The following is a 24,376-nucleotide window of genomic DNA, read 5'->3' on the forward strand; positions in this document are numbered from 1 at the left end:
ACATTTTCCCATGTGTTTTGTTATTGCAATGCAACACAGAAATGAGTCTTAAGATCTGTATCATGTGACAAGAGTCTCTCTTTGCCCCTCACATATTTTGTAGCTAAAGAGGATGAAAAGCAAAGAATTTTCCAGTAATCCCCAGATGGCTTTGATGAGATGGACTAAAGAATTGTGGATGTTTGGCACCTTTATTTCCCCGAAAACAGATTTTTAACATAAATTTAATTTCATTATCTTTTCTTTCATCTGTTGTGATAGCAGCAATATGTCACTGAATTTAACTACTCCAAGTGTATATGTGTGTGAATGCATGCATTTATGCATGCAAGTAAGTTCAAGGAAAAGTTCTCTTGAGTATCCAAGAAAGTATGGTTGTTACTCACTGTACTATCCATGGAAAAGTTTAAGAATAAGGCTTTGTGTATTCTTCCATTCTGTGACTAAATATCAACATTCTTGATCCTTTTTTGTTAAAACCACTGTCTGACCTCTGTAAATAGAAAAATCTCAAATTCCACCTGAGGAGCACAATGTTTCTAATCAAGTCTACCAAAATTTGAGATTGTGTGATATATGGTCAAATTTAAACTGGATTTTATTACCACATGCTGGAATCCCAGAGTCTGTCTTAATAACCTTTTCAGAGTCTGCAATACATATAACATGAGGATAATAAAATATGCCCATGTGTTTTCTGAAGATGATTAACATCCTTCCTCTGGAGGTACCAGAGGATAATACCATTACCATTTACTATTTCATTTTATAATGAAGTGGTAATAATACCATTTCATTTTCAAAATGGTCTCCCTACTCCACAAAAAAAAAATTTTTTTTAACCTGATTGATAGCGGCCACTATAAACTGAATTTTCATTTTGACTAGATTTGGAATTATCAGAAACAACACATTACAAAAGCATTTTAAGTCAGCAAGTGTTCTATGTAAAATAGCATTGTTTTGTTTACCAGAGTCCGGCAAAGAATTAAGATCTGCACATAACACTAGTGGAATAGTTCCAAATTCTCCTAATACACTGGACTGGAGACTTCTCGAGGCTTTATCAATAATATTCTTCACTTCTGAGAGGAACATCATCGTTTGAACCAACTTCACATCAGAGTATTCAGGGTCCCAATGCATATGAGCATTAGCCACAAGAATAAGCTGCTTTTCTGTTCCAAGATGTGGCTTTCCAGCTATATTAGATAAAAAGAAAAGAAACAAAGCCCATATATTGTCACATGCTCTGAAAGCAAGTAATATCTCAGAGTCCTGGGAATAAAAAAAGAACGCTAAAATCTGGTTGAAAATCTCCCATCTGAAAACTGATCTACCCTCTGTAACAAACCTGAGAAACAGACATCTGGCCTCTGAGATGAGTACTTCCAGCACAGGGTATTCACTCTTTGAACAAAGAGAGCCCATTCTATTTGGGACAGCTTGGTTTTTAAATAGTTCCAGCTCCTTAAAACTTCTGATCTTCTAGATATCCTAAACTGAGCATCACAAAATTAAACGGACATCCTTTTTCTTAAAAAACATTTAAAACAGTCACTAAGTTCCATCTTTCATCTTTTCTATCCCTCAGATTAAATATCCCCATTTCCAACTGCTCCTCAAGTGATGGAAGTCTCAGTTCTTAGCATGATGATCACTCTCTAAATATACATTTAATTTGAAATAAGTGGTCCATTTCTCCAAGACTTAAGACCTTTAAAATAATGACTAAAAGCAGGTCAGGAAGAGAAGTCAACACAGAAATATCCCTGTTTCCAAGAAATTGTATTAAGTGTACAGAATTCTTCTCTCTGAGCAGTTATTTTAACTAATTATTTACTTCAGCATTTTATGTGAAAAATTCTCAAGCAGAAAAAAACCTTGTTTTATGCCTTTTAAGATTTGAAATATTTTTCTAGGCAATGCTTCCTCTTCTTGAGCTTTGTGGTAGAGAAAAATGGATATGAGATTTTAGAAAAGATTTAAATTCTGAATTTCTTCAGGCATTAGACAAGAGTATTAATATGAAACACTTTCTGTCTTTTATTCCATTTTGGAAGCCAAATTTTACAGGAAGTGGAAAGGTCACTCACATGATATTTCAATCAATTCCTTTCGAAGCTCTAGCAGTACAGCAACTCCTATGTTATCTTTTGTCATGACTCTGTTCAGCATGGCTTCAGACCCTTCTGAATTTGCCATGGCTAGTTGATTAAATTCAACAGTGTGTTTCTGAACCAAAGTAAATCTAAAACAAAACACACACAAATATAAAATTGGGAATACCAAGACATTCGTTTTGTGGTAAATGCAATTTCCCCCCAACTTCCTTAACAGATATGATGACATGTAAATTACATTATAGAAAATCCTCCACACTTAGCACTAAGCTTCCCATGTCCATTTCAGTTGCTCTCAGTCTGCCACAGATACAAATAACATCTTGAAAAACTTTTACAACTTAAGATAATGCAGTCATTTTCTATTTAGGTTTCATGTTGGAATATTTCCTCTTACAATTTTAAAATAATTTTTTTCCAAAGTATGGGCTTAAGAATCTCTCTACCATCCCAGAGGGAATGCAATTACAAAGTGTTTCAATTAACAACTGGAGTTAAACCCTAGAAGACACCTGAAAAAATAGCAGAACTTTCAACATGTCTTCCAAAAACATTTTTTCTGATGAATCAAAACAAAACCCTTTAAATCACAGTACTGTTTTCTTGAGAAATAATATGGTGCCTCATTCTCTTAGTTGCCAACTAATTTCCATTCCCTTGACCCTCATCCTGCAAATACAGAGAATATTTTCTTTTTAAGAGTAAGATGACTGGGGAATTCCCTGGTGGTCCAGTAGTTAGGACTCTGACTTCTACTGCAGGGGAACAGGTTCAATCACTGGTCAGGGAACTAAGATCCCCACATGGCATGGACGCCCCCACCCCCCAAAAAAAAAGAAGAAAGAAAGAAGATGACTTACTTTTCTGTTTTAAAGAATATTGCACAGCCATCAACATGTTTTCTTTCTTGTTCTGACATTGTCCTAGCTCTAGATTTAGGACTAAAGAATCCATTGTAGCCACGTTCTTTCAGTTCTACCAGAAAAAAACTGTAATACTGTTCTGTTTCAACTTCCTGAAAAATTGTAAACAGCAGTTATTTCATAAGACAAAATCCAGTCATATGCACTATCTTTATATGTACAGTTTGAGATCTTAAAATAAATTCAAAGGACTGATCTGAAGAATGAAGAATTACATCTTTTCAATGTAATTTATCTGAAATCAATCATAACACCTACTTGTCATTTTACAGGTACCAGTTGATAAAGTACCTCTTTGCTGTTTAGGAGTAAAGAATGGAAAGCCATATACCCCTATGCATATGTATTTTCTTATATTTTAAAACTGGGGTAAACAAAAATCAGAGCAGTAGAAGGAACTCCACAGATCAAGTTTCAGACCACAAAGAGAAAGTCACTTGCCGAAGGTCACGTGTTATTATGAGGGTTGGACTGAGAACCCAGTTACTGTCTACCAGATTCAATGTTCTTTCCACTTGGCCCTAATTATTCAATTACCACTGGTGGTAAAGCAAAATTATACCTTGACAGTGCCACAGTTTCAGTAACATTGCCACCCAATTAAAAATAGTGTGGAGGGACATAAGGGAGGAGCAGGTAAACATTTAGCTGTAATAGCAAACACCAAAACACCCAGCTTAACCCGTTTGCTTAACTTGGCAGCACAGTGCTAAAAGCACAGGATGCAGTGAATGTTCCCGGAATTCAGTCAATACAGGAAAAGTCTGTATTTTAAGAACCGCTAAAGCCAATGCATACTCAAGCTATTCCTTGCTTGATCAAGGGGCATTTCTGCAATTTAAACAAGTATTCTTCTGATGACTTACCTGAAGACTTATGATATCAGCATTGCAACTCAAGATTTCTTGAATAATGGCCTTTTTCCTGTAGTCCCAATTTAGTGCCCATGATGGACAGTAGCCATATAACTGCCGGGTCGCATATTTATCACAAAGAACATTATAGCACATGACAGAAAATAAGGCTGTAGGAAAGATAACTTTACTTATTCACACACGTGGCAGAAAAAAAAAATTAATTTTGTTTCACTTAAAACTAAGTTTGATTTTATTTATTCAATAATATATTCACAGAAAAGCTACCATATGCCAGACATGGCATAAGTCAGATAATAAAGGAAGAACAGATATATGAACAAATATAAATAATAATTGTGTTTCCCACTACACAAGTACAGACAGAAGGTTCAAAAGGAAACAGACTAAGATCTTGAGTCCTTCAGCTTCTAAGACCAAGACTCCTCATTTCTATGCTCCCTCCACCACTTCATCAATTATTAATGTAGAATGTACTCTGACATTTAACTAAGAAAACATAAGTTTTTTCTTAACAGCCATCTCTGCTTTTCTTCTACAAAGCAACTATTAATTTACATGAAAGAAGAACACCATTGCACCCCTGACAGAAGTGCCCAAACTATTTTCATACAATTTTAAAAAATTAGAGGTCATTAGCTTGATTTCTCTCTCAAGTAGGTGTTTTCGCTATCTTATAATTTTGTATTATCATACATCTGGAATACTGTAGAATTTGGGAAATTACAATATAGAAAGATTTGGGTGTGTTTATTATAACTGAATTTGATCAATACTTTAGAGCAGAGTTTCTCAAAAGCAGCACCATGGACATCATGAGTAGGTAATTCTTTGTTGTTGAGGGCTGTGCTATGCACAGCAGCATCTCTGATCTCTAGCCACAAGATGCCAAGAGCACATCTACCACTTGTTGACAATGAAAAGATATCTCCAGATGCTGCTGAATGTCTTCTGGGGGATAAAACCGCCCCTGGCTGAGAAGTACTGCCTTATACCAAACTTTCCTCGACAATGATTATATACAGGCCAGTTACACCAGGGTTTCCCTAGTGGCTCAGACAGTAAAGATTCCGCCTGCAATGCGGGAGACTTGGGTTCGATCCTTGGATTGGGAAGATCCCCTGGAGGAGGGAACAGCCACCCACTCCAGCATTCTGGCCTGGAGAATCCCCATGGACAGAGGAGCCTGGCGGGCAACAGTCTATGAGAACAGAGTCAGACATGACTGAGCGACTTCCACTTCACTCACACAAGCCTTTATTATTATTATTATTATTATTATTATTATTATTATCTTCAAACCAAATCAATCTTAAGCGTTCTACTGTAATACTGCCCATAATCTAAAGCATACCAACAATATTATTAGGTTTATAAAGACAAAGTAAAAATAAGATTAAAAAAAAAATCAGGTTACCAACCAGTTGGCCGTGTTCTGTCTGGTTCTTGTAACATAATCCAAGATCTTGGAGGTGGCTGTTCTGTTGCAACTAGTTGAACATAAAACACAAAATTAAACAATATTCTTAGACGTCTTTCTAAAAAAACGGTTTAATCAAATGACCACTTACTTCTTTTTGCAGTACCTGCCAAATTATCAAGCAAATAGTTCAGTAGCCTTCTTGTTCCATCTGGCTCCAGATAGAGGTTCAATATGTCCTGGGTAAGTGGATTTCCTGGAAATATTTTTAAAATAGGCAAAATGAAACAAAGACAAATATTAAAATATTTTAAAACTTAAAAATATACCAAAACTATCAGATCATTTGTGTATTAACTATGTAATTGTATATATTAAGCACATATATAAATATATATATATATATATTAACTCAATATATCAAACTAGAAAAAATATTTTTTTCAGTTTTTGATGTGAAGAGTAAAAATAATTCATACCACATTACATAGAAGTATCCAAAAATGATTACTAATGGACTGATGTCAATCTAGAAGATATCTAATAGTGCTCTGCATTTGACCCTGCCTCTTCAACACTTTCATAATGATCAAAAGCAAGTAAAACGGGATTGGGGAAGAGTGGGAAGAAGGACTAGGAGAAGGAAAGGGGAGAGCCAATATAATCAACCTGAGAATCATAATTTAAGAATGCTACAGAGTTAATAAGGAAATATCCTACTGAGAAATGCAGTCCAGCACTTAGATTTTTCAAAATTCTAAAGAATGAAATAGCAAAATGAGACAGATTTGGTTTAAGATTAACTCACTAACAAAGGGGGAAAACCCCAGAGCAGTATTTCAACAGCAAATTCAATCACTGTTTCATAAGTGCCAAAAATGAAAGCAAATGCAATGGTTTACATGTACTGTTAAGAGTCTGAAATCTCTCAGAAGGGTTTCTTACATACGAGAAGTAACAACACAGTACACTGTTTAAAACCAAAGTTCCTATCCATGTTCCATTTTAAGACAGACTAGTAAATTCTATAGACTGAAGACACTTAAAATAATAAGACATTTTAGTCATTTGAAATTTTTTTTAAGTATGGAATTTAAGAATCATCACCAAACAGAGAAAAAAAGCAATTTGCATTTATTCTTTTCTCTTGTGAAAGAACAGACACAAAAAGCAGAATGAGGACAAGGGACAGGATCTAACAGAAAACCAGCTCAGAAGAGAAGTGGATGGTAAGCACTGGAACTATTTAAGATAACACGCCCTGACCTGTGAGATAGTGGAATATCCTTCATAAAAAGCCAGATTACATGGGTGGGAAGAACAGCTAAATTAGTTGGCTTTTAAGATCTCTACAACTTTAATAACTGTAAAGGTAAAAGGTGCTCCTATAAATGCAAAGTATTAATTACAGGAAGACAAGTTACAACATATGTGTACAGTTCTTTACAGATACCAGAGTCCTGAAATTTTCATTTAGTCATAATCCTATGAAACAGATAGCTATAACTTGAAAGTTACCAGGACGCTATGAGTGTGTTGAGAAAATGAAGTCAACTAAAAATTTCTCAGTACCAGGTAAGCATCCCATTCTAACCAGATTACACTTAACACTATCTTTTTTACTACTTTCTAGCGTAAAAAATATTTAAAGGCAATTACTGAGGTTACAGAATTCCAGCTGAGCTAATTAAAACCCTAAAAGATGATGCTGAGAAAGTGCTGAACTCACTATGTCAGCAAATACAGAAAACTCAGTAGTGGCCACAGGACTGGAAAAGGTCAATTTTTATTCCAAATCAAAAGAAAGGCAATGCCAAAGAAAGTTCCCATTACTGTACAACTGCACTCATACCACATGATAGCAAGGTTATGCTCAAAATCCTTCAAGCTAGGTTTCAGCAGTACGTGAAACAAGAACTTCCAGATGTAAAAGCTGGATATAAAAAAGGAAAGGCAGAGGAACCAAAGAACAAATTGCCAACATCCAATGGATCACAGAGAAAGCAAGAGAATTCCAGAAAAAATACCTACTTTTGCTTCATTGACTATGCTAAAGCCTTTGACTGTGTGGCTCACAACAAACTAGAAAATTCTGAAAGAGATGGGAATACCAGACCACCTTAGCTGTCTCCTGAGAAACCTACATGTAGGTCAACAAGAAGTAACAGAACCAGACATGGAACAATGGACTGGTTCAAAATTGAGAAAGGAGGTGGTCAAAGCTAAATACTGTCCACCCTACTTATTTAACTTATATACAGAATACATCATGTGAAATGCCAGGCTGGATGAATCACAAACTAAAATCAAGATTGCCAAGAGAAACATCAACAACTTCAGATTTGCAGATGTTACCACTCTAATAGTAGAAAGCAAGAGGAACTAAAGAGATGCTTGATGAGGGTGAAAGACTAGAGTGAAAAGGCTGGCTTAAAACTCAACATTCAAAAACAAACTAAGACCATGGCATTAGGTCCGAGCACTTCATGGCAAACAGAAGGGGAAAAAGTGGAAACAGTGACAGATTTTATTTCCGTGGGCTCTAAAAATCACTGAAGACAGTGACTGCAGTCGTGAAACTTAAAAGACACTTACTCAATGAAAGGAAAGCTATGACAAACCTGGACAGTGTATTAAAAAGCAGAGACATCACTTTGCCAACAAAGGTCCCTATAGTCAAAGCTATTGTTTCTCTAGGAGTCACGTATGGATGAGAGAGTTGGATCATCAAGAAGGCGGAGTGCTGAAGAATTGATGCTTTCAAACTGTGGTGTTGGAGAAGACTCCTGAGAGTGTCTTGGATTGCAAGGAGATCAAATCAGTCAAGCCTAAAGAAATCAAACCCAACCCTGAATATTCATTGAAAGGACTGATGCTGAAGCTCCAATACTTTGGCCACCTGTAGTGAAGAGCTGACTCATTGGAAAACATTCTGACACTGGGAAAGATCCACGGCAAGAAGACAAGGGGGTGACAGAGGATGACGTGGTTGGATGATATCGACACAACAGACATAAATCTGAGCAAAATACAGGAGATGGTGAAGGACAGGGATCTGACTTTCTAAGATATTAAGATGAGGTGGCAAGAATACACAGAAGAACTATACAAAAAAGATCTTAATGACCCAGATAACCACGATGGTGTGATCAGTCACCTGGAGCCAGACATCCTGGACTGTGAAGTTAAGTGGGCCTTAGGAAGCATCACTATGAACAAAGCTAGTGGAAGTGATGGTATTCCAGCTGAGCTACTTCAAATCTTAAAAGATTATGCTATTTAAGTGCTTCACTTAATATGCCAGCAGAGTTGGAAGACTCAGCAGTGGCCACAGGACTGGAAAAGGTTAGTTTTCATTCAAATCCCAAAGAAGGGCAATGCCAAAGAATGTTCCAACCACAGCACAATTGCACTCATTTCACATGCTAGCAAGGTGATTTTCAAAATCCTCCAAGCTAGGTTTCAACAGTATGTGAAGTAAGAATTTCGACATGTATAAGCTGGATTTAGAAGACAGGGGAACCAGAGATCACACTGCCAACATCGACTGGATCACAGAAAAAGCAAGAGAATTGCAGAAAAACATCTACTTCTGCTTCACTGACTACACTAAAGCCTTTAACTATGTGGGTCACACAAACTGTGGAAAATTCTGAAAGAGTTGTGAATACCAGACCACCTCACCAGTCTCCTGTGAAACCTGTATGCAGGTCAAGAAGCAACAGTCAGAACCAGACATGGAACAATGAACTGGTTTCAAACTGGGAAAGAGTATGGCAAGGCTGTATACTGTCACTCTGCTTATTTAATTTATATGCAGAGTACATCATGCAAAATGTTGGGCTGGATGCAGCACAAGCTGGAATCAAGACTGCCAGGAGAAATACCAATAACCTCAGATATGCGTAACACTACCCTTATGGCAGAAAGGGAAGAGGAACTAAAGAGCCTCTTGACGAAGGTCAAAGGGGAGAGTGAAAAAGCTGGCTTACAACTCAACATTCAGAAAAGTCTTATGGACTCTATGGGAGAGGGAGAGGGTGGGAAGATTTGGGAGAATGGCATTGAAACATGTAAAATATCATGTATGAAACGAGATGCCAGTCCAGGTTCGATGCACGATACTGGATGCTTGGGGCTAGTGCACTGGGACGAACCAGAGGGATGGTATGGGGAGGGAGGAGGGAGGAGGGTTCAGGATGGGGAACACATGTATACCTGTGGCGGATTCATTTTGATATTTGGCAAAACTAATACAATTATGTAAAGTTTAAAAATAAAATAAAATTAAAAAAAAAAAAGAAAAGCTAAGATCATGGCATCCAGTCCCATCATCTTATGGCAAATAGATGGGGAAACAATGGAAACGTTGACAGACTTTCTTTCTCTGGGCCCCAAAATCACTGCAGACAGTGACTGCAGCCATGAAATTTAAAGACGCTTGATTCTTGGAAGGTTTGAAACCTATGACAAACCTAGACAGCACATTAAAAACCAGAGACATTACTTTGCCGACAAAGGTCCGCCTAGTCAAAGCTATGATTTTTCGAGCAGTCATGTATGGATGTGAGAGTTGGACCATAAAGAAGGCTGAGCACCAAAGAATTGATGCTTTCAAACTGTGGTGCTGGAGAGGACTCTTGAGAATCCCTTGGACAGCAAGGAGACCAAATTAGTCAATCCTAAAGGTAATCAACCCTGAATATTCATTGAAAGGACTGATGCTGAAGCTGATGCTCCATTTCTTTGGCCACCTGATGCAGAGAGCCAATTCACTGGAGAAGACCCTGATGCTGGGAAAGAGTGAAGGCAGGAGAAGGGGACAACAGAGGACAAGATAGTGGGATAGCATCACTGACTCAATGGACATGAGTTTGAGCAAACTCTGGGAAATGGTAAAGGACAGGGAAGCCTGGTGTGCTGCAGTCCATGGGGTTGCAAAAGATCAGACATGAATGAGTGGCTGAATAACAACAATAAATGGATGAAGTCAAATGGTGTATTTCCCACAACATACGTGTACTTTTTTGAAATTCCTTTAAATTTATAATTAATCTGGCTTTTCATTGCCTGGAAAAATAATATACATAGGGTAAACTTAAAAAGTACAACACAATTCTGCAATTAAAACATGATGTTGAGCCCTCAAAATTAAGGAAGAAAAGTGAGTTGAGAGAAGCTGCTTCTGAAGAGATGAAGTAAACATACTTTTCCCTATTCTTCCTATCAAAAACAACTAAAGCCTCTGTAAAGAAACATAAGACTGAATGAAATGTGGTTAAGAAGGCAGAATGATCAGGGCCTGAGGAACACAGTAGAGAACTCCTTGAATTCACTATTTGCCTAACATACGCCAGATACAGAACTGAAAAAGCCAGCAACTTGAACATATAAATGGGAACAAGGAAAAAAAAAAAATCCAACAAAAGCTGAAGGACCAGGAAACGGCAACCTAACAAAACAAAACTCATAGATAGCAGCATCTTTATTCCAGCTAAATACCAAAGAAACAAAGAACAACTACTAAAGATATACAAATAGATCATTCAAATGTTCTTAGACAAATTAAAACGGTAATATAAAAAGATGCTCAAATAACCGTAGAAAGGCAAGAAAAAGAAAACAAAAAACCAAGCAAGGAGAAAAAATAGAAAACAAAAAATGAAGAGGCAGCTGTAGCCCCAATAAATCAATAATTACAGTGAGTGTAAATGGTCTAAATATACCAATTAAAACATAGAGATTGGCAGAATGGATTTAAAAACATGACCCAACTATATGCTATAAACAAGAAACTCACTTCAAATATACCAGTCTAAGCAGGTTGAAAGGAAAAGGATGGGGAAAAAAACCATGCAAATATTAATCAAATAAAAGCAGAAGTGATTATATCAATATCAAATACAGTAAATTTCAGAGAAAATTACCACAGCATGAGTGGTCTTGTGTAATGACAAAGGGCCAATCCTCAAGAAGAACTGGCAATTCTGAATCTGTACTCATTAAGTAACAAAACTCAAAATATTTTTGAGAGAGGGGTATTAATGTCTCCAAGTGTAATTTTAGATTTCTCTATTGTCCTTTCAAGTGTAATTTTACATTTTCCTATTGTCCTTTCTTTAAAATTTGTGGGTGTTTGGTTTTATGGCCCAGGCATGAACCTTTTTGTCCCTTGGGCATTGAACAGGAGTTGTATTCTGCTATTATTGGGTAGGTGGTCTATAAATATCAGTTATATCCAGTATATTTGTCTAATACCTCTTGGACTGATGGCATTTGTGGACTTTTGTCTGGTTCTATCAATTTTTGAGAGAGGGGTATTAATGTCTCCAAGTGTAATTTTAGTATGTCAAGACTGAGTATTGTCACCCTGTTTATTTAACTAATATGCAGAGTACATCATGTGAAATGCTGGACTGGATGAAGCACAAGCTAGAATAAAGACTGCCAGGAGAAATATCAGTAACTTCAGATATGCCGATGACACCATCCTTATGACAGAAAGTAAAGAGGAACTAAATAAAGAGCCTCTTGATGAAAGTGAAAGAAGAGACTGAAAACTCTGGCTTACCACTCAACACTCATAAAACTAAGATCATGGCATCCAGTCCCATCATTTCATGGCAAACAGATGGGGCCACAATGGAAACAGTGACAGATTTTATTTTCTTGGGCTCCAAAATCACTGCAGATGGTGACTGCAGCCATGAAATTAAAAGATGCCTGCTTCTTGGAAAAAAAGTTAATGTCCAACCTAGACAGCATATTAAAAAGCAGAAACATTGCTTTGCCAACAAAGGTCCATCCAGTCAAAGCTATGGTTTTTCCAGTAGTCATGTATGAATGTGAGAGTTGGACCATAAAGAAAGCTGAGTGCCAAAGAATTGATGCTTTTGAACTGTAGTGTTAGAGAAGACTCTTGAGAGTCCCCTGGACTGCAAGGAGATCTAACTAGTCAATCCTAAAGGAAATCAGTCCTGAATATTCATCAGGACTGATGCTAAGCTGAAGCTCCAATACTTTGCCCACCTGATACAAAGAACTGACTCACTGGAAAAGACCCTGATGCTGGGAAAGACTGAAGGCAGGAAGAGAAGGGGACGACAGAGGATGAGATGGTTGGATGCCATCACTGATTCAATGGGCGTGAGTTTGAGCAAGTTCTGGGAGTTGGTAATGGACCAGGAAGCCTGGTGTGCTGCAGTCCATGGGGTCACGAAGTGTTGGACACAACGACTGAGCAACTGAACTGAACTGAGTATCACCTTGATACCAAAACCAGGCAAGGTGAGTATAAAGCAAACAAAAAACAAAAATACAAACATCTCTCATGAATAGAGGGTCAAAAATCCTTAAGAAAATATTAGGATACACACATGGGCAATAAATAAACTATTCATCATGATCAAGCAGATTTTATTCCAGGAATGCAAGCGTGGTTCCATATTCAAAAATTAGTTACCAAGCTAAAGAAGAAAAATTACATTTTACATCATATCAACTGATATAAAACAGATATTTGAGAAAATTTAATACCCATTCATGATTTTAAATGCTCAGAAAAAAGACAGAAGGAAATTTCCTCAAATTGATAAAGAGAATCTACAAAATATCTACTGCTAACATTATACTCATAAATGAAAACAATACTTTCTAAGATCAAGTAAAAGGAGGGATATCTGCTTTCACAGCTTTTACTCAACATAGCGCTGGAAGTTCTAGTCAGTCAGTGCCATAAGGCAAGAGAAAGGAGGGGAAAGCATACATATTAGAAAAAATAAAATAAACTTGTTCCTGTTTGCAAGTAACTAATTTTCTACATAGAAAAAAAATTTGTAATTACCAAATAACCTATTAAAAAAAAAAAGAAAAACCAACTCCTAAAACTAAAATAGGGTTCTATGATGTAGAAGGATATAAAATAAAACTTTAAAAATCCATTATATTTCTATATACAGGGAATGAACATGAGGAGGGCACTGCAACAACCCACTCCAGCATTCTCGTCTGGAGAATCCCATGGACGGAGGAACCTGCTGGGCCACAGTCCATAGGGTCACAAAGAGTCAGACACAACTGAAGCCACTTAACACACCACACAAATATTGGAATGAACACAAAGACAGCAAAATTTAAATACATTATGATTTATATTCACTCAAACAAAAAGACAAGTATTAAGTCTAACAAAATATTTACAGGACTTATATACCAAAAACTATACAACACTGATGAAAAAGATCAAAGAAGATCTAAATATATGGAAAGATATAGCACATTCCTTGATTGGAAGACACTACATAGTAAAGATGTCAGTTCTCCCCAATTTGATACAAGTTATCAAAATCCCAGCAATATTTTTTTATAACCACAGACAAAATCATTCTAAAATGTATATGGAAAGGCCAAAGAACTAGAATAGCTAAAACCATTTTTAAGAAGACTGCAGAGGAAGAATCAATCTATCTATTAAGACTTATTACTCTATTTCAAGTTCCAAAACCTATGTGATATTGGCAGAAGGCCAGACACAGGGACTGATGAAAAGAAGAGAATCTACATAGATATGTTCAACTGATTTACAAAAACAGTGCAAAAGCAATTCAATGGAGGATAAATTTTTCAACAAATGGTGCTGGAGCAACTGGGCATGTAGAGCTATTTTAAAGAGTTCTTAGACTTGACACCAGAAGTAAGCTCCAGAAACAAAAAAACTGATAAACTGGACTTTATCAAAATTTAAGACTTCTGCTATATAAAATACCCTGTGTGATAGTATGATTTACAATAAGAAATATATATTTACTTTCTGTCTGGTGTTCCTGGTACACAGATCCTAAAACTTCTGAAATTTCCTAAGTGATGAGATTGATAAAGATGCTTTATGTTAATGAGGTGATATTTGGATTTCTCTGAAAGACAGGGCTGATTGCTAAGAGAACTATTATGTGACTAGAAGGTTGGAACTTTCAGTCCCACCCCCAGAAGGGACAAAACACCAACAGCCAATGATCTAATCAACTAGACCTGCAAAATGGAGCCTCCATAAACACCCAGTAAGATGGTTAAACAACCCATGAAGATATATATCTATGGAATACTACTCATCAATATAATCAAGCAAACACCCAACAACCTGGGCGACTTTCCAAAGAATTAACCTGAATTTAAAAAAAAAAAATCTCAAAAGGTTAGACACAGCATAATTCTATTTACATAGTATTTTTAAAAATAATTTAATTAATTAATTAATTTAATGGCTGTACTGGGTCTTCACTGCTGTGCAGGCTTTTCTGTAGGTGCAAAAAGCAGGGGCTGTTCTCCAGCTGCGGAGCACGGGTTTCTCATTGCGGTGGCTTCTCCTGTGCAGAGCAGTGCCTCTAGGGTGCTTGAGCTTCAGCAGCTGTTGCACTTGTGCTCAGGAGCTGAGACTCGCAGGCTCTAGAAAACAGGCTCAAAACTGTGGCACATGGGCTTAACTGCTCTGAGGCATGTGGGATCTTCCCAGATCAGGTATCGAACCTGTTGTCTCCTGCACTGGCAGGCAGATTCTGTACCACTGAGCCACCAGCAAGTTCTACATATTATTTTTGAAATAACAAAATTACAGAAAGTTTTTTCAGTGGTTGTAAGAAATTAAGGAGTGAACTGGGGCAAGAAGCAGCAAGTGTGGCTATTAAAGGGCAACAGGAGGGATCCTTTGGTGATGGAACCGTTCTGTACCTTGACTGTGCATATGTGTGTAGTTGCTCAGTCGTGTCCAACTCTTGGTGACCCCATGGACTGTAGCCCGCCAGGCTCCTCTGTCCATGGAATTCTCCAGGCAAGAATACTGGAATGGAGAGCCATTCCCTTCTCCAGGGGAGCTTCCCAACCAATACCCTGGTTGTGAAGCTGTACTATAGGTTTGAAAGATGTTATCACTGGAGGGAAATTGGTAAAGGCATATGAATTGTTCTCTGCATAATTTCTTACAGGTTCATGTGAATCTTTTAAGTACCTCAAAATTTGTTTTAAAAAATGAATGTGCATCTAAGGTTATAGTCCTATCTTTCACAGTAGAACAATTTTGAAGAACATGGAAAAACTTAAAAAAAAAAAAAAGTGACACATGCTAGCCTTAGGCAAACAACTTTAAAGAAAATGCTATGAACCGATTTACATGGCAGAAATACTCTGGCTCTGTATGAATGGATGATATAGGCAAATAGACTTGATTTTTGAACAAAGTGATACATTTTCTCTTTCAAATAATGAACAGTGATATGAGAAATTATGAAAGTTTTCAGAGAGAAAGGGTAATGTAACTGTTTTTTAGTAGCTAGCACAACATTACAATGCAAAGTTGCAAAGCTCAGGAAAATAACAGAGATCTGTCTTAAAACAGTGAAATTAAGTGAAAAGACTACTGTTATAGACAGATATGTAACAATGTCCAACAGAATTGCTGAGCCATACAAACACCTCAGTGAAACTATACTTCCAAGAGAGAATCATACAGCACAAGTGTCAAATGGTAAAGGATCTTTCTGAAATGGAAGACCAAGGAATCAAAACTGAAGGTGCCATAAAGACTTTCCTACCCATCCCCAGCATTTACTTTCACAGGCTTTTACATACCTTAAATCAGTGTAAAACCTGTGACCAATGACCCTAACCTCAAATAAAGTTTGTAATCTTTAGAGGATGAGATGGTTGGATAGTATTACAGACTCAATGGACATGAGTTTGAGCAAACTCCAGGAGACAGTGAAGGACAGGGAAGCGTGGCGTGCTGCAGTCCATGGGGTCGCAAAGAGTCAGACATGACTTAGTGACTGAACAACAACAGCAAAATCTTTAGAGAAATGAATATAGGCTAAGGTTTGTAAATATATATATAAGATTACAAAAAAACCTTAAACCAGAAGGACATACAACAGTAGCTGCCCCTGAGAGGAGAAAAAGACTAGAAGAGGAACAAAGAAGAGGGCCTTAACATTCTGTAACGTTTTATTTCTTTTACATTAAAAAAAAGACACAAAAGTGACAAAATATTGCTAATTCTGGTAGTCCTTATATGGATTACACTTGGCTACATTTTATATTTTTCTGTTTTTCAAATTTAAAAACAGGAAAATAAGAATAAATCAGACTTACCATAGGGAAATAGAACAGAAAAAGGCTTTTGCAACTCACATTTCCCTGACATCCATTTTAAGAAGCCTCACCCAGTGTAACCATACAGATAAAACCTTTCCAAAGAACCATTTATAAAGGTGATGTCTGTTGAGAACATGGTTTACATATATTTGTAAAGGTATTATTTATTTTCTTCCAATTGCTTTTGTGAACAATAACATTAATTTTATAATATGACATGGATTTATATAAACAAAACCTCATTCTATAACTATTTTTAATAAGTAAAATTCTTGAAGACCTAACCATGTGATTTTGGGGTGGAAGGGGCGGCACAACACACAGCATGTGGGATCTTAGTTCTCCAACCAGAGACCGAACGCAGGCCTCTTGCAGTACAAGGGCAGAGCCACAGCCACCTGACGGAGAAGGAAGTCTCCCTGTGCTCTCTATTTAGGAATCAATTATAGAGTAAGCTGGCCACGTGTACAAGACTAGTGAACAATCATAATGTGATTAAAAAAAAAATTACAGGCATTAACATACACTTAAAATATAACTTTTAACCTTGCTGGTTTAAAAAAATATTTCTTAATACTTCTTACTACGTCAATTATGTCCCCAAGTTCTAACATATTAATGAAGTCCTTATAAATCAATTTTTTTTTTGATTTTTTAAAAAATGCTTAAATACTGGTCTTTATATTAGAGGATTCAAATGGATCAAAATTTTCTGTTTTCTGCACTTTGTAAGAATCTCTGCTTTTTGAGATCTGAACATTAAAAAAAGAAATAAGCTGTTTTACAGCATGATGAAATAAAGTCTGATATCAAGAATGTATAACCAAAACAGAGGTGACTGAAATAAGGGCAAGAAAAGCAATGCTAGGCTAGGAGGAAAAAACAATAAAAGGACTAGCAGACAAGCTATCAGTGAAAAAGAGAAAAAACTAGTGGGCTGCATCTAACAAACTGATGCACTCTGGGTAAGAATGAACTGCAAATCCCGGCAAAGATTCCCTTATGCCTTCTTCAGACTCAAAGACATACATATAAACCATGAGCAGCACAAATACGGGAAGTCATACCTTTCAGGCCTAAAGTCTGCAACTGAAACAGTTTTCCCAGCTCAAAAGGTAGAACTCGTAACAGGTTGTTATTTAAATGGAGTTCCCTGTAGATGTAAAAATTCCAGGAAGTCAAAAGATATATTAACTTTAACAGCTAAAATCAACAATATGATTTCTAGGAATATAAAAATATAAATTCTTAATACAAATTTAGTATTATAAGCTAATGTCTAGTACAGTGCTTCTCATGTGGTTTAAAAAAAAAAAAAAAGACACAACAAAAAAAATCACAAACTGCCAAAGACATACATTTATAAAACACAGGGGGGGAAAAAAATCAATTATTGTAAAAGTGAGAAAGAAAAAGAGCAACAAAATATAAGCCCATTTTTTAAGAGCATGAGATTCAACAGATACATGCTGTGTATCTCACTGCAAGCTGGTGACACACTCTGAATTGGCACAGTCCAGAGACTGCCCGGGTCAGCACAGATGGAAGGCTCTCACACATATTCCAGAAAGTGGACATGAAAACCCCGCCTAACATGTAAACTGTGAAAATAGAATTTAAGTGATCATATCATGCCGAAACAAAATACTTTATGGTAGCTGCATAATAAGTTTATGATTAATATTTTTCCAAATTTACTGTTTCACTTTATAAATAATGGCAGCTATATTAATAACCACTGATTATTTCAATGATTTGTTTTGCATACAAAATTTAACTATGAAAGACACCTTCAGTAGGAAAAAAAAGAAAGATCCAATATGAAGATAATGGTAATATCCTATAATTTTTGTCAATTGTAAGTTTTGTCAATTTTTACATGTGAATGAGAACTACTTCTGAAATCCTTGGTTCTTAGAATTTAAAAGAAGCTTGGTTACTACTGAGTAAAACCAGAGGTTGGTGAGGCCATAAAATGAACAAGAAAAACTTGTTCTGAATACCTGTTATTTCCACATATATCACATAGGAAAGGAGGTCCTTTGAGTAAATTTGGTTCAGAGGATTAAAAGTCATGGTATATACTCATTAAGCCTGAAATTGTCAAAGGGCTGTCTGGAAACAACAGAGGTTTAAAAAAAAAAAAAAAAACACCTCTCACAAGGTCCTTATACCTTTTTTTATTATGCAGGAAATGATAGAAAGCAGCAGAAAAAGTCAGTGTAATTTTTTTTTTTAAGGCAGATAATATGAAATGGTACAAGATTTTCCATTAGGATTAACATAATAGCTAGAAATTGGCTTTATATTCAACTTGAGTAAATCTCATCTATCTTAGAAAACAGAGGTTACAGGAATCACCATTTACTAATACAGTATTTGCCAAACAGGGTTGCTAATAGCTTTTTAGTCAGTATCCCAAATACTGCTGATCTCAGCTGGGTCCTTATTACAGCAACTTCACAGATGAAGGAACACTCAGCAAGGTTATAAGAAGCTTGCCCCAAATCACACAATTTTTAAACGACAAAGTTTCTAATCTGAACTCTGTATGACTCCACATTCTATCTGCCTCCTATACTCCACACTACAGTCCCCCACATTCAATCACTAATTCTAGCTTCTTTCAAGTCCCATCTTTGTTACTATCATGCACAGAAGCCCTGGGACAGCCAAAAAGATATTACTAATTGGCAATGACTTCTTAGATCCTGTATTAAGGATAAGGGGCCCCAGAATTTAGTGGAGAAAAAGCACCTCAACTGTGTCACAAGTGTGTGCATATATGGAATAACACAAACACTTTGTATCTGTTTGCTCCACTTTGTCTTAAAATTTTGTTTCAAATATGAAGTATATTATACAAAACAGCAATGAAATAAGTGTTAGGCAATGGATCTACGTGACTTATGATTTATTAGCTGACATTCAATTTTCCCAGAAAACTTTCTTGTTTAAAACCTCATGTTTAATTTTGTTCAAATAACATTAAATTCACAATGTTGTTTCCTAACAAAGTGGTGTTTCCTAACAAAGTTGTGTTTCCTAACGATATAACAATATTTTGTTTTAAGGGTATACAACTATGCACTGAGTTGAATCTGTATACCTGAGTGATACCATGTTTCCGAGTTCTGCTGGTAAACTTCGGATTTTATTAGAGGACAGGTCCAGATACACCAGATTGTGAAGCTTGGCAATGTCTGAAGGAATGCGGGACAGGGAATTGTCACTCAGATACAAAGCTGTCAAGTGAGTTAGTGACCACAAAGATGAGCTTAAGCTTCTTACTTTTCCTGTAAAAGAAAAAAAATGGGACAAGAATTAACTCTCCACTTAGCAAACTAACCACAACTCATTTAAGGAAATATATCAGTGTTTAGATTACATTGTTATTTTTAAGAGCACAATAGTTAAAAGACTTTATCCTTTAATTAGCCTCAGCTATGAAAAGAAAAAGTATGAGTAATTTATAGTAGTAAGTCTAATATACATGAATCAACCAATTTCAGAGATCAGACACCAATCAAGGCAGGAGAGTGATCCGTTAAGGAAGGGAAACAAACAAGTCAGGTCTACTATTATCTGAGCTTACTTCTTGAACAGTTCAGCACAGTTAGGGGATTCCAGGGGAAGAACACTGATCTCCCCCAAGTACAGGATACACAGCGAACGTCCAGGGAAGCCAAGATGACTAGAATTTATAAAGGCAGAGTACCAGAGAGGAGAAAGATGAAGAAAGAGGTTTAGAGATTTGACTTGCCCCCTCAAGTTATCAACTAATCAGCAGATGCATGTGAGAAACTGCCTGAGCCAGAGGAAAAAAACACCCAAAAGGAGCAGAGGTAATAATCCCTAGGTTCACACATCACTCAGGTTCACACAGCACTTAATAAGGTAAAATCCACAATATCTGGCACCTAATTAAAAATTACTAGGTACACAAAGAGACTGTAAATCAGTCAATTAAGACCAGTCCACAAGAGATAACAATGATACAACTAGTAGAGATGTTAAAAGTCACTTTAATTATATTCCATACTGTCAAAAGCTAGACAGCTGAACAAGACAGCACAGACGCTCATATTGAACTTTTCAAGTTGAACACATGGTTAAGAGGAGATGGAGAATGACTGCTAGTGTATTCAGGGTTTCTTCTGGGAACCATGAAAATGTTCTCAGATTAACTATGGTAAGGGGTGCACAACAAAATATATACAAATTACTGAATTTGTACTTTAAGTGGGTGAACTGTGTGAATTATACTGTTACCAATTATAGCCGCCACCAAAAGAGAGACAGACAGACACACAAACACATAGGCAGAAAAATTCCCACATTAATGCAACGATCTAGCAACCCAGAGAGATATTGTCAAAAGTGAAGGCAAACTACAAGATGAAAAGAGCTATGGAGATGGATGGTAGTGACAAATGCACATTATGAATGTATCTAAAAAGCTTTTCCATAAAGAGTATTTTGGAACCAGATGGGTTCACTGGTGAATATTACCAAACATTCAAAGAAGAATTAAAAACAATTCTATACAAATTCATCCAGAAAACTGAAAAGGATACTTTCCTACTCATTATGAGGTCAACACCATCCTGATACCAAAACCACACAACACTAGGACAAGAAAACTACAAAACAACATCCTCATGAACATAAATGTGAATTTAACAAAAACAAATCCAACAATACATTAAAAGGGATAATGACCAAGTAAGATTTGTGCCAGAAAATGCTAGGTTTGTTGAACATTTTAAAAATATAATTTAAAAAATGTTTTCTCAGAAAAGAAAGCATTTGACAAAATCAGTATCCATTTCTGACTTTTAAAAACCTCTCCTATCAGTTGATTTTTCAGCACAAACTAAAAATTTTCATTTTTATTTTAAAAATAATTTTTAAAAATTACAGCGACCCCATAGACTAAATAGCCTGCCAGGCTCCTCTGTCTTTGGGATTTTCCCAGCAAGAATATTGAAGTGGATTGCCATTCCTTTTCTAAGGGATCTTCCTGATCCAGGGATCAAACCTGTGTCTCCTGCATCTCCAACAGATTCTTTACTGCTGAGCTACTGGGGCCAAATGAAGACTGTTATATAAAAACCTCACGGTTAACTGCAAACCAAGTATAAATAGATATACACAAAAAAAAGGAAGTAACTGAAACAACACTAAAGACAGTCATCAAATCACAAAGAATAAAAGCAGGGCAAAAAGACCTAAAAAACAACAAAACCATGAGCAAAATGGTAATACTGATTATATATAAATCAATAATTACCTTAAATGTAAATGGACTAATGTTCCAACCAAAAGATAAGAGTGGATGAATGGAAGCAGAAACAGTACCCATAAATATACTACCTACAAGACACTCATTTCAGAACTAATGATACACACAAAGTGATTGAATGAAAAAAGGAAGTGTATGCAAAATGGAAACCAAAAGAAAGCCAGAGTAGTAATACTTTTATCATACCAAAAAAAGAAAAATCACCTTTAAAATACAGACTGTTAGAAAAGACAAAAAAGGACACCACATAATGATTAAAGTATCAATCCAGGAATATTTATAACAATTGTAAACATATATGCACCCAACACAGGAGCACCTCAATACATAACGCAAATACTAACACAGTATTGACCAATGACACATTAATATGTCTTTTGTTACCTGTGCGTTATTGACCAGGGAGATCAATAGTTTTAGAGAGTGGTACAATTAACATCACTGTGCGAAGTTGTTAGAACTTAAAACTTATCAAGGGTTCATTATACAACTTGTGGTTGTCATTATCATTCACATTTTGCTCCGTTAAGATTTTGTCAACCTTCTAAATATTATAAACACAAGTTTATTACTGTAAAACTATCAGAAATGACATATCACAAAATTTCTCATTTGAAAAAGAGCCCCCTTCAAAGATCCACCTTGTTAACTATCAGGTAAAATAAAAGAACATGTTCTAGAGGAAATAATACCCACAGGACTAAAAAAGAATCCTGCCAGAAAGTGGAGAGTCTGCGCTTCCCAGGGAAAGCACAATGAAACGGCATATTTGTAACAGATGTTCTGTTCCTCTGCACAGAGATGCCTGATGTACTGTCTATCACATGCTAACAAAATATGAGAAGGCTTTAGAAACACATGTACAAAGTTTCAAATAAATACATTAAGTGCAAAAAAAAAAACTTGTTAGTATTTACTCAAACATGAGCATGTCAACATTCACTTACATAACAAATCACCAGCCACAGGCGTTAGTTTGTGTAAAAATTCCCCTGGTGGATAATGTGTCAACAGACATAAAAGGAGAAACCAACAGTAACAACTGACAAGGCATCAGAGAGAAAATCAGTAAGGAAACAAAGACTTTGAATGACACATTAGACAAACTGACTTAGTTGATAAACATACAGAACATTCCATCTGACAGCAGTAGAATAAACATTCAAGAGTACAGGAATATTCCCTGGTCCTGGAAGACCCCACATGCCTCAGAGCAAAAGAGCCCGTGTGCTACAACTGCAGAGCCTGTGCTCTAGAGCCTGAGAACAGCAACCGACGAAGCCCACACATCCCAGAGCCTGTGCAACAGAAGAAGCTACCACAATGAGAAGCCGAGCACAATGAACAGCAGACCCCACTCACAGTTAACTGGAGAAAGCCCGTATGCAGCAATGAAGACCCAGCAGAGCCAAAAATGAATGAATCAATGAATGAATCTTTTACAAAGTCATCGGATTATCTCAACAGATGCAAAAACACTTCTGATAAAATTCAAATCCATTTATGACAAAAAATCTCTCCAGAGATTGTGGGTTCTCTCCAGCTAGCATCATACTTAACTATGAAAACCTGCAAGCATTCCCTCTAAGATAGGGATCCCCAATCTTCACACTGGTCCATGGCCTGTTAGGAACTGGGTTGCACAGATGAATGGCTGGGGTAGCAAGGAAAGCTTCATCTGTATTTACAACCTCTCCCCATTGCTGACAACACCATCTGAGTTCCACCTCCTATTAGATCAGCAGTGGCATTAGATTCTCATAGCAGCATGAACCCTACTGTTAACTACATGCAAGGGATCTACACTCTGAGCTCCTTATGAGAGTCTGAGGTGGAGCTGAGGCACTGATGCTGGCACTGAAGAGCAGCTGCAAATACACATTATCATCAGCAGAGAGGTTTGACTCTCAGAGACTATAATAAATCAACTGCTTGCAGACTCCTATCAAATCCCTATCAGTGAGTGGCAAGAGACAGTTAAGCAGCATCTGGTGTCAGGGTTTACAGTTGCAAGTAAGTTGACATACTTCAATTGTACAGCTGCATCTGGTGGCAGGCTTTAAGTCAGAATTCGACACTATTTTAGTCCATGAGTGGCCCACCCATTATCTTCTTTACCACTTCCATCTGTGCCTCTTTCCTGCACTGCATACTGTCTCAGTCAGTTTTGGTAAGCCCACAAGGTAATCCCAGCCAAAATGAGTAAAACACAAACGTTGCTAGAGAGTGTCTTTGAACAAAGCGAAAGACCCATGATGAGAGAGCAGAAGACTCCAAGACTACTAACAAAAAGAAAGCTGTATTTTAAATACCAGAGTCCTATTTAAATTAGGGGTTCATTGCAACAAGTGATTCACATTCTCCAAGGCCACTTTATGTAATATGTGGCAACCAGTTATCCAAGAAGCCATGAAGCCATGAGAACTGCTTCACCATATGGAGACCAAGCATACTTCATTAAACAACAAGGCTTTAGAGTTAAAAAATAAACATGCAAATATGAAAAACAGAAGCAATTACTGAAGGCCACCACATCATCAAATGTGTCTGCACTGAGAGCATCATTCTTAGTGGCTAACTGCATTGCT

At 36.6% G+C, this 24,376-nt stretch overlaps 1 protein-coding gene across 2 annotated transcripts in view; it reads right to left on the bottom strand.

Moving 5' to 3' along the window:
* Positions 1–24,376, bottom strand: part of CNOT6 (CCR4-NOT transcription complex subunit 6) — an 83,721-nt gene that overhangs the window by 7,530 nt on the left and 51,815 nt on the right. Inside the window, exons 3-10 of one of the 2 annotated variants that reach the window (XM_019963697.2) lie at positions 19,593–19,779; positions 17,551–17,636; positions 5,508–5,597; positions 5,343–5,411; positions 3,913–4,070; positions 2,984–3,138; positions 2,097–2,251; positions 972–1,202 (exon numbers count right to left, since the gene is read on the bottom strand). In XM_019963697.2, coding sequence (XP_019819256.1) covers positions 972–1,202; positions 2,097–2,251; positions 2,984–3,138; positions 3,913–4,070; positions 5,343–5,411; positions 5,508–5,597; positions 17,551–17,636; positions 19,593–19,779 — 1,131 coding nt within the window. Of the gene's footprint in view, positions 1–971; positions 1,203–2,096; positions 2,252–2,983; positions 3,139–3,912; positions 4,071–5,342; positions 5,412–5,492; positions 5,598–17,550; positions 17,637–19,592; positions 19,780–24,376 lie in introns of both variants that reach the window. The other variant, XM_019963696.2, reaches the window with a different exon arrangement.

The sequence above is a fragment of the Bos indicus genome, chromosome 7 (assembly GCF_029378745.1).
Source record: "Bos indicus isolate NIAB-ARS_2022 breed Sahiwal x Tharparkar chromosome 7, NIAB-ARS_B.indTharparkar_mat_pri_1.0, whole genome shotgun sequence".
In the NCBI taxonomy this organism is placed as follows: domain Eukaryota; kingdom Metazoa; phylum Chordata; class Mammalia; order Artiodactyla; family Bovidae; genus Bos; species Bos indicus.